The 10910-nt window shown below is 37.8% G+C and overlaps 1 protein-coding gene across 5 annotated transcripts; it reads right to left on the bottom strand.

Moving 5' to 3' along the window:
* Positions 1-85: 85 nt before the first annotated feature.
* LOC105686371 (kinesin-like protein KIF19) lies at positions 86-10435 on the bottom strand. Of its 5 annotated transcripts, XM_020852573.2 has the most exons (15): positions 7433-8199; positions 7193-7360; positions 6245-6331; positions 5966-6076; positions 4674-4877; positions 3710-3859; positions 3414-3629; positions 2843-3306; positions 2578-2750; positions 2290-2444; positions 2002-2215; positions 1749-1899; positions 1636-1680; positions 1296-1445; positions 86-1196 (listed from the first exon to the last, which is right to left on the bottom strand). In XM_020852573.2, exons 2-15 carry the CDS (start codon positions 7289-7291, stop codon positions 1121-1123), a joined length of 2295 nt encoding a protein of 764 aa, XP_020708232.2. In that variant the 5' UTR covers positions 7292-7360; positions 7433-8199; the 3' UTR covers positions 86-1120. The 5 variants fall into 5 exon arrangements, with proteins under 5 accessions (XP_020708232.2, XP_048508017.1, XP_020708233.2 ...); XM_048652060.1 differs by lacking the exons at positions 7193-7360; positions 7433-8199 and adding an exon at positions 10317-10435 and having other exon boundaries at positions 6245-6316; XM_020852574.2 differs by having other exon boundaries at positions 6245-6316; positions 7193-8199.
* Positions 10436-10910: the final 475 nt, after the last annotated feature.

Raw genomic sequence — 10910 nt, 5'->3', positions numbered from 1 at the left:
AGACATACATTTTTATCATTTCTTCAAAGGTAGATCTGACCAACCGACACTATTACTACAGGTGACTGTTTCAAACTTCACGAAATAAGGGATATTTCTTTCGTTTTATTGTCAGGCATCTCCACTACTTCATTAATTCTAATCTCCAAACAAGGAAAACGGAGTTTCAATGGGAAAACTATGATGTATTTATCTCATGCTGCATGTTTTTTTTCTCATATGTACTAAATGGAATCTTTCGTACTACCTGTCTATACGGATGATAAAGAGAATCTTTTCTCTTTTTTTTTTGATACGCGTCAAATGAAAAAATGGTTTCCATACTAAGTATAATGTATTGTTGTAACATATGATGGTATTGCGAATTCAATTGACCTCGAAATAATTTTATATGAGCTAGTGTTTTTAAACGACATTATTATATAAAACAAAGAGGACTACCGATATTTTAATTACCCAATTAATTTCACTGTAATTACACTTCACTCCAGTGTAGTGTAACAGCATCTAACAGTTATTATTTCTCATCAAAGTAATCCAAACAAATATTTTATTTCGATTATTTACTATACAGTGACATGAATTTAATTGTTCAATATCTTTTTCCTCTCAAAGTTTCTCATATTGTTGATAAAATTTCTTCAGAGAAGCATAGCTTTTCTGGTCCATTATTCGGTTTCATCCTAAAGCTTGTATTTTATTGATGCTCAAACAAAAGATAAAAATAAAATTTATTCAGCTCAACTAATACTGTTAGATTATAAATCCGCAAATGTAAATAACACAATATTTGCAGTTTCATCTACGTTTGAAAATATCGAATTTCCGCAATACCTTTGTGCGGAACACAACAATATATTGTTCGAGTAACTAGTTCGTTCCAAGGGATAATATCGCAAAAATATTATAACACATTTGTGCGTATGCAATTTGGGGTGAATGAATTTGAATTTTTTTTCCTCGGCTATCATCTGTTTGCTACTTTTTTCAAATTTATTGCTGCTAATTTCACCGCCACTTCTACGTTGTCTTCATCTTCATCTTCGAATACATAATCCATATCAATATTTTTCGCGTTAATTGCGCGACCTACGGAATTTCGTGGGTCGTTATTCGTGTATCAGGTGCTATTTTTTTGGAAGCTCGTGCCGTAGCTCATGCTGTCTTCGCTAGCCGTTCTTCTGAGCTTTTTGTCTCTGTAAATATTATGCGAAGTGAAGAAGAATTCCGTACGATATGAAAAAATGGTAGGTCATCGTCGAGAGTGTAGAATGTAAAAAGTATAATTTACTCACAACTTTCTACTACCAATAGCTGCTGATATTGGCGGGAATCGATCTCCTATTGACGTTAATGGATGTACGGCGGGTCCCATTATTTGACTGACGTCCGCCGGCTCCTCGATTTGCGGCAGAGGAGAAGGTTCCCATTCCGATTCTGTAGAACTATTACCTTTAATCAATACCTTATCGATCTGCTTTAGCTACGCATGTGCCACTCGAATTATCGGAAAACAATCCGATGGAAGTTAATTGGTTTAATGTTAAACTTTTTTCGTGAAGAAATTATAGAAGAATATCAGGTGCCTTTCGAGACTTGACTTTTAGTGCTTTCTTTCAGTTTTTGTCTACGTACCTATTATTTCCACGGTAATCGGTCATTGCACTGTCAAAACCGAATCTGAAAGTAAATTCGCAATTTTTGCGATATAAAATATTAATTCTGTTCCCATGGTAAAAATCGAATACCTGGTGGATATGGGGGGTAATTTTTTGGCGAATCCAGAACTGGATCCCGGTTGGTCGTGAATATTCGACTCGGCGTATGTCGTGGCATGAATTTCTTGTTGATACATCGAGTACAGTTCCTGCAAGTCCGCGGGAAGAGTTAATCGCCCATCTGTTTACAGAAATACATGAAATAAAAGTTATGTATTTTTGAACGAATGAGTTTGATTATTCCAAAAATTCAGAGATGGTTTGTTATGGTCGGTATTATTACCCTCCATCAACTGCCTCTGTCTCGTGATTATTTCCTCGGATATTTGACGCTGTCTGTCGTATCGAAGTATCAATAATTCGCGTCTCCGAAGTTCGTGTTGTTTCACCAATCTTTCGCTCTGTAACATCATTTTGTCAGCTTCAAGTTCGTGAACTCGCAGCATTAATGCCAACAATTCTCTCTCCTCGTCCGAACTAATTCGCGAAGGCAATTCCTTGAAAAAACAATTACACATTTTCCATAAAGAGCAGAAAAGGTTCTTTTTTTTTTTAATTATCGATGACTCACGTCTTCGAGCAGTAAACTACGCTGACGACAATTTTCCAATTCTCTATCAGCGGCGGCGCGCATTTCAGCGTATCTTTCTTGCTCTCTATTAATTTCCGCAAGCTCTGCCCAAGCGTGCTGCATGGCCGCGTCATGTTCGATTTCTTCAAGGAAATCTGTCGAATGAACGAAATAAAACATTTCATGTCATCGGTCTAAACTCTACTCTAATCTAAGCGACAAAGTATCGATCGATAATTTTAGGTTCATAATATAAAAGAAGATTCTAAATGGGTTATAATGAATAACCTCTGTCATCGTCGACTTCAAAGTTTTCCACCCCCATTCGTCGAGCGGTTGAGCTTCTGGTGTTTTTATACAATTTATTATTACGTGATTCCCACTGTGATATTATAGCATGTTGTTGTTCCGCCGCCATTTTTAATCCAAGAAGATGACTGTCGAGTTCCATTAGCTTCCGCCTGACACAGAACAAATTAGATTTCGTAAAAAAGAGAACAAAAAAGCTGCTGTTGATGGAAAAAATGTAATTTAAATTCCTTAGAATTCGCACCTCAACCTCATCTGTTCCCTGAAGGTTGACACAATTTTTTCTCTCAGTGTTTTCAGATTGCCGGTGTGCTCGTCGAGAGCTTCGTTGGACCTTGGCCTGTCGTCTTGCATTTTGTTGCGCAGTCTGGATATTTCGTTTTTCAGATCACTGATGATATTTCTATACTGGGAGACGTGATAGCTGACGTCGAGAACATTTCTTTCGACTTTATTTGATATGGAATTAGCTCTGTCGGCATAAACTAAGGTGTTCTTGCTCTCATCTCTGTGCGTGCTGGAAGGTGATACGTGGGCGATCATAACAGTACGGCAATTACCGCTCAGTGCTTCCTTCAATAATCTCGTCAATTTTGAATCTCGGTAATTTACGTAACGTGCACCACCTGACAACGCATTTATGCAGTTTCCGAGTGCTAAAAGCGAACGATTTATGTGCGCACCTTCCTGCAGCCGTTTACCTTGATTCTAAACGAACGAAAAAATCCAGTTAGAAGGATATTAAACTAAAAAAGTTATCTTATTATCAGTACATGCGTGAAAATATCATCAACTAATTCTTCAGAGTATTGCACCTTTGTTTGTTTCGCCCTTTCAGATCCGGCCAAATCGATCATGAACAGACGTCCTTGTTTTATGCGCGTCCTTACTGCAGGTCGATCATTTTCTTGAATAGGATGAGATTGTCTCACCGTGACGCTCAATAGAGCGTGACTTCTGGATGAAGTTTTATTAGCAGCCGTCGGTTCGACTGTACGAGCTCGATTACCTTTGTGCAGAAGTTGCATCACCTGCGATGGCGAATATAATAAAGTGAAAAAATGTATGCACATCGGGCGCGACAGATGAGACGAGATGAGATCTGAATTACCTCTTCCGTCGAATTGGTCGATATTTCGGAAAGTCCTGACACTTGAATATTTCTCCCTCGCGAATCTTCGCGCAATTCCAAGTACCCTGTTCCCGGGTTCAAAAGGTCTCGGATATTCTCGTTGTATATTTCCATGTATGACATCGTTACCTGAATAAGCAACGAATCATTGCTTGATCGATTGATGGCTTTAAAATTTGCTCAATTATAACGCGGGGTAGTAATTTGAATTCGATGCGATTCAATATTTATTATAGTACCCTTGATCGAAGAATTGGTAATTTTACTCGGCTTGTATTCGATATCACGTGACGACGTACGTAATTTATCAGTAGAATCGTTTTATGAATTATCAATAACTCTAATCCATCGGGGTAACTGTAAAGCTGTATAGATAGTTTGAAAAATCGTTGAAGACTCTTTTATTGCAACGTAGAAACGAAATGCCTCACTTTCATTATTTCTCACGTTTCGTCATTCAGGGTGGTACGCAAAAAAAAGGAAGAAACGAAAAGAGAATGTATGGAAAATCACATTCGCCAAGTCTCCCGCAATTCTTCTCGTTTCAGCTGATTTTTACACAATACACGGTTTTCATTTCATTATTGATAGTCTTCCGTATACTTCAAGTCAGGATAAATAGTAATTCAAAGGACATTGAACCGACGAACTACAATGTGCATCGTCGTTAGAACACACTCACAGCGTGTACGCTCTCTTTTTCCCTCGGCTAGATAATTTTTATTGGTTTTTTTTTTTTTTTTTTTTTTGTTATCGTCAAATTTCGGACGAAACTAATAATACCGCAATATCGAACAGCCCCGTGATCGGTCGAAGACTAATTGATCCACGCACGATAAGATAAAAAAAAAATATATATATATATATATCTTCAATTTTCAACGAATTTTTTACACCGTGTAAATTTTATCGTCAATATACGAATACCATTGGTTACAATTACCGTGAACTCTACATTTGCGGGTAGTTCCCTAGCTGCGAGGAAGACGTCGTTAAGAGCCCGCACCATCGTTCCAGGTTCCGACGAACTTCCAACCATCGTATGAGTTTTTCCAGCTCCGGTCGCCCCGTAAGCGAATACCGTCGCGTTGTAACCGTTCAAAACATCCTGAACAAGGGACCTGGTCGTCCCACCGTACACTGCTTCCTGAACAAAAAAAAGAAGAATAGGAAAATAAATGTTCGAACCACTTCTACCATTGCCCGTATGCGTATATACCTATGATCAGTGCGTATACAGTAGGTCGCTAAATTTTTAGTAAAAAAAAATGTCGATGCTATCTACGCACTTCGAAGAACAAACGAACGTATATGCATTGTTTTTTCGAAATGAAGTATAGGCAGGATGTTGGAAAAAAGTTTGACGTGCACTTTGGCTGTTACATTTATATACCTGTGAGGTTTTACAGAATTAACCTTGACCTCAACCTTGACCATGCGTGGTTGAAGTTGAACACGCGACTCGATGCGTGGACACAAAACGATATTGTCACGCTATCGGTTCACAGTATCAATCGGGGTATCAATTATCAGTACGCGTCAAAAATGTTGAGAATCTGAAAAATTGATTAAAAAATTTTTCCTAAGGTTCGAATATTCATATACATCTGTATTGTTTTTTTTTTTCTGTTCGTCCGCATTATAGTTTAAAACTTTAACCACCTTCATCTCATTGTAAGTATGAATCTAAACATGGGAAAAATCTCCAAAATATATGTAAGTATACGGAGATACGAATGAAGTTATGTAACATATGTCTGGCAAATGATATGTACATTTTTTTTTTTTTTAATTTAATTTTGTTTTACCCTCATACATAGGTAAGTATAAGCGTATTTACCCAATGTTCAAATATTGACGTGTCAAACATTATAATCCTATAGCTGATATAAAATAATCAATACGGAATATGATACTAATATATACTGTATATTATACATATACGTATATTATGCATCGGAAGGGTAAAATAAATATTTACATTAATATACAAATATGTAGAGTAAAAGTTTCAAATAATTATACTGGGCGTATTCCACGTCAAACGGGCCACATTTTTCAAGATATTTTTTCAACTTGACGGAATGAGGGGTATCGAAAAATGGCCCGTTTGATCCACGGATACCAAGACGCGATTAGTCGGGATAGTTTTGAATCTTTTATCCATTCATTTGATTCAATAGTTATTTCTCGATTTATCGTCAATTGATATACACATTTCTATGATATACATACTTGGGTCGAATCTTCACCGAACGCCATATCGTAAAGATATTGACGCGAAGCACCCCGTTTTTGTCGAAGAACATCTCCTTTCTCACCGTCAACATCCTCAAGAACGACCATCTGAAACGTTGATTGAATAACGTGTAGCTGTACGCGTATATGAGAACTCACAGACCACAATTAATGACTAATTGAAAGAAACTTGAAAAAAAGAAAAAAGAGATTAGAAAGCAAAAATGAGAAACTTTTCACTCCGCGTTTCATGGTCAGACATACGATATTTCATACCTTATCGTTGATCGCGTGCAGAACCCTAGTACCTCCATCTTCGGGTTTTAAAGGTCTGATGCGTACTGCGACCTGAAACATTTCCCTCTAACTTTTTAGGTAAAGTCAACGTTTCTGTAACAGCAATTTGCTCTACAGTTTTACTCATACCTAACCACCAGTGTACGTATATAACACCGCGAGAAATGGATTGTAAGTTAAAATTTTTATTCGTTCAATTATTTATTCATATATTTAGTTTTTTTTCATCGCTCAATAAAACGCGAAAACATTATTACAACTGTTGAACTTTGGACTCGGGTATGTAATCGTTGGCAAATATAATTGAAAATAACAAAGGTGGTTCGCATCGTGGGGTAGTTTTGTCTTTAATTATGCAAAATGATTAAACTCGATTATGCTCGAGGAGAGTAAACTTTGAAAAAAAAAAAAAAATCAAACAACTATTAGATTCATATTTTGACAGAATCGAGGCGTCGTTTATCAAAAGTTTCGTAAAAATTCACCTCGACCAAGTTCTCGTGAGTATAATCGACGTAGAAGTTAGCGGCGAACTTTTTATCGGAAAATCGGAGACCGCGAGGTCCGAAAGTGTTTCGGTGTTGTTTGAAAATATCGTCCATAATTTGCAGCTCGATGTGAAAAATAGGAATGTACAGCTCTGCGTTATTTCTAATATATGTCACGTCGTCCTTACGATCAAAACTCATAATTAGTTGCTCGCGGCATATCATACCAATATGGTTTCAACGTGGTAAGTATATTCAGCAAAGAAAAATGTAACGCTTGGTTTCGCATGATTATTTTTTCTCGCTACTCGTTATATTCCAGCCCCAAGATCGCCACGCTAGCAATTAGCACGTGTACGGGTACGGGACATCGAAGAAAATAAAGTTCAAGTATGCGCAACGCATTATGTGCAAAATAAATAATCAATTAATATTTCACCATCAATTTCTCTTCCGTGGATCGTTGTGATCGATCGCCAAGGTCATGTTGACCATTGCTACTCGTACTACTTCCACTACCGCTGCTGTACTGCGTCATTTTCTTGTCACCGCCGTATTTGATATGCTATTTAAGCCACATCCACCGATCATACACAGAAGCTCTCCTCTATAATTTAACTGCCTATGAAAGTGCACTTAATAATTTAAGCGTAAAAATAATAACGCCGATGCGACTGACATTTTCATCAAATATTATCAATTAAAGTTTTATACTTTCGGTCTGCATCTTAATTAATCAATTGATACGGTTACTGTCAATTATCTCCTTCCTCTTATTGCCACACGGAGAAATCTTGTTAAACTTTTATTATCTTCAGCTTGTACACGAATCGTTGAAAATTTTTTTCTCCACGCTTCGCGCGATTATGTCGTCATTTAAATTCGTAATGATTTGCTGCGGAGAATTTTTCTGCCGGTCTACTAAATTCGTAAATTTGGACGAGAAAAATTCGTGATCGGCGAATTCCTAATTTCGCGCCTTATCACGGTACGTGTTCATCGTGGAAAAGGCGATCGTTGACTGATCGCAATATTGTGTAAAGTATAGTGCGCGAGACGTGGTTGACTTCGGCTTCGGTTAGGGGTGCGGGGTCGCCGTTGTTATTATTATCGTTACTCAGGTATATCGTCAATTACAATTAGACCCCCGGAAAAAAAAACAAAAATACCGTATTCGCGATCACCCCGATTTGTAATTTAATCTGATTTCTCATTTACCTGCAAGGACCGATTCGAGTGAATTCCATAATTATCATATCTTGGGAATTTATTTTTCGAATGTGATTATATTCACCTTTCCTCTCGGGATGATTGACAGATAAATTTCAATCGATCATTCGATTCCTCCATCTTATTCTAACGGCGATCTTTGGGGAGAAATAATTAAAATTGCATACGTATGTTATTTTTTCTTTGAAAGTCAACGCGCATAGCGCGACTTTCTGATAATTCGATGTTATCAATGACGATCGATTTTTCCATACCATCTGCAACTTGTTATAGATATATAAGTGAACGGAAAGCTCCGCACGGTTATGACCCATATTGTATGTGATATGCCAATTAAATACCCATAGAGCAAAGAATTTCATTGCCTTTCCTCGTATCGAATTAATTTGGCATAAACTTTAAACAGACAAAAAAGCGAATTTCACAATTTCCAAAAACAGAAATTACCAATACATCGCACCATGTGTCGTATCTAATCAAATCTTAAAGCTCGAATATCGGGAAGAAAAAAAAGAATGGAATTTTTAAATCCTAGGACGCGGACTGAATCTCCTTGAACGATACGAATCGGTGGAGAAAATTCCACCATTTTGTGACCTCGAGAGAAAAAAAAAGAATATTTTTTCAAATCTATGGGCGCGACGAAGAACGATTATTATCGCAGCTCCCGCCTCACACGCGGTCTGACCCCTATGGGGCGTTATATTTATGTGGATAGTTCGCTATTTCTCCCTATTCACGTATAGGTTTATACATACCCTTACAAACACGCGAAATAATCGATGTTACTTATATAATATGTAAATGTAAGGTATATAAGTTGTTCAGACGGTGATGGTGGTTAACGTAGCGGTCGGCGGTGTATAAAAAATGAAGTTTTGAAGAACAGAAATGTAACAATTACCTAAGTATAAGTCATTTACTTCGTCAGGTGTGGGCGTTACCTACATGTATACGAGTAACGTAACGTATTCAAAGCTAAAAACCACGGAAGTATATTTTAAACTTGACACATTGGTCCCAATCCTCATGTTTTTTCTTTATTCATCGCTTCCAGGGAAAACTGTAACATACGAGTAGTAAAAACGCCCGGGCGTTCCGAATGCGTCCGTTTGAAAAGTGGAATATTTATACTTTGGACTTTGATTTTTTTAGATTTTCGACAAACTCCAAAAAAACGAACCTTCGAAATCTTTGTTATTAAATCAAGAACTGATTTTTCTTTCTTTTCTATTTCTCCAAAAATAGTCTCGATCAAACACAGAAGAATCTTCGGAATTTTTCGGCAGATTTCGAAAATCACCGTTTTCGAGTTAGTCCGATTTAATCTACCTTACGTATAACAGCTCCCTTGGAATTCAGAAACGAAAATTGCAGTGAAGATATTCCGTTTTTTTTTCCGAGCGCTATTACTGGCCGAAAAATGGAAAAAGAAGGGATAGGAAGGAAGCCGCTAGAGCTTGCACGGAATATCCTTGGGTGAATTTCAAGTGGAACGAAGGCTGTGTGGTCAGCCCTAACGACGCGTATTTCTACCGCAGCACGTCGCGTCGCCTCGTGCGGTGGCTGTACGCTGTGCCGGTGTGTTGTCCGACCGTAGAATTCCGTTACTACTGCGGGTCAAAATATACAGGGTGATTCGGAAGTGCGGTGATAAATTTTTTTTCGTTCAAACATCGCACGTCATGTTCACGAAAACGAATGTCTGACGATCGAATGAATATTTTTAAGAAATTATCTAATCTCGATTATCTAATTCGACGTCGGATTCGTAATTAATATTTGCAATCTTTCACAACCGAAGTATAAATATTGACAGAGATACGTATGAAATCTTAGGTGCATGAGTACATGCCTGACGTAGACGTGACATGGATGTCGTACCTAATGACGAATCTTTCCAGGTATATATGTCTCTATGTGTAACGTAGTCGCTATACTTGGATTGCAGATATCTACTGCACGCGATGAGCTTTTTTAATGCTCTGAGTCAGGGGCTGTCGAATCCCGAGATTCCAGTACTAGAATTTTTAGAATATTTCTTTACTTCGTGATGCGGATCAAACTATGCACCGATGCTATTGAACCGCAGCACGTGATGGATTAATAAATTTTCAAAGAAATGAAAACTCAGAACTGGATTTCCGGTCATTGTAAACGAATGAATTGAGGCAGTTCGTAAATTACGTCTGTAAAAAGGGGTGCCCTGATATTAACGGCTGCAATTACGATCGTCCTTCGGCGGTATAATTCTTTATAATTTGCCTCTACGTGTATCAGACGGAGAATCGTATCTAAAAGAACAAATTATGAGTTTATTTCGACGTAATTACCCCCAACAGCAACTGCAATCAAGAAAAGTAAGGTGAGCTGCCTGCGAACTTCGGGGCGTCTTCATTCAAGGCGTTAATCCTTCTCACCTTAAAACGGTTTTAAAAATATAATTTTTAACCGTAATTGTCATCCGATATAATTTTTCCACATTCGGCGAGTGCAGTCGTAGAGATAACCGTGTTCGTTAGTTAACGTCACAAGGTGGTGCGATGACTTAATTGTTGATTCGTATCTCTTATCTTCTGGATTGTTCAAATGAAACAACGTCATGATATGTCACGATAATAAACTTCGGGAGGTAATACGCTAGAAGAAAGGAATTGTTGTTGGTGCCGTTCTTCCCCCTAATCATGGTGAATAATTAATACAGTTTCGAACGTTGCGAATATTTCGCACCCTTTGCGCAAGGTATCTCAAACTACCCTGTACGTACATCTGGTGAAGTTCACTTTATCGACCTTCGTTCCGTTCCCTTAGTTTATATTTCCGAATATTCATCACCTTGTGGTAGTCGCCAGCTGCTGCACACGCACGTGATGGTATCTCTACGGTACGAGAACGTCAGAGACAAATTTGAAATTCAAATAAACCTA

This window comes from Athalia rosae, chromosome 3 (assembly GCF_917208135.1).
Source record: "Athalia rosae chromosome 3, iyAthRosa1.1, whole genome shotgun sequence".
Lineage (NCBI taxonomy): Eukaryota > Metazoa > Arthropoda > Insecta > Hymenoptera > Athaliidae > Athalia > Athalia rosae.
This window is presented reverse-complemented; position numbering and strand designations above follow the sequence as displayed.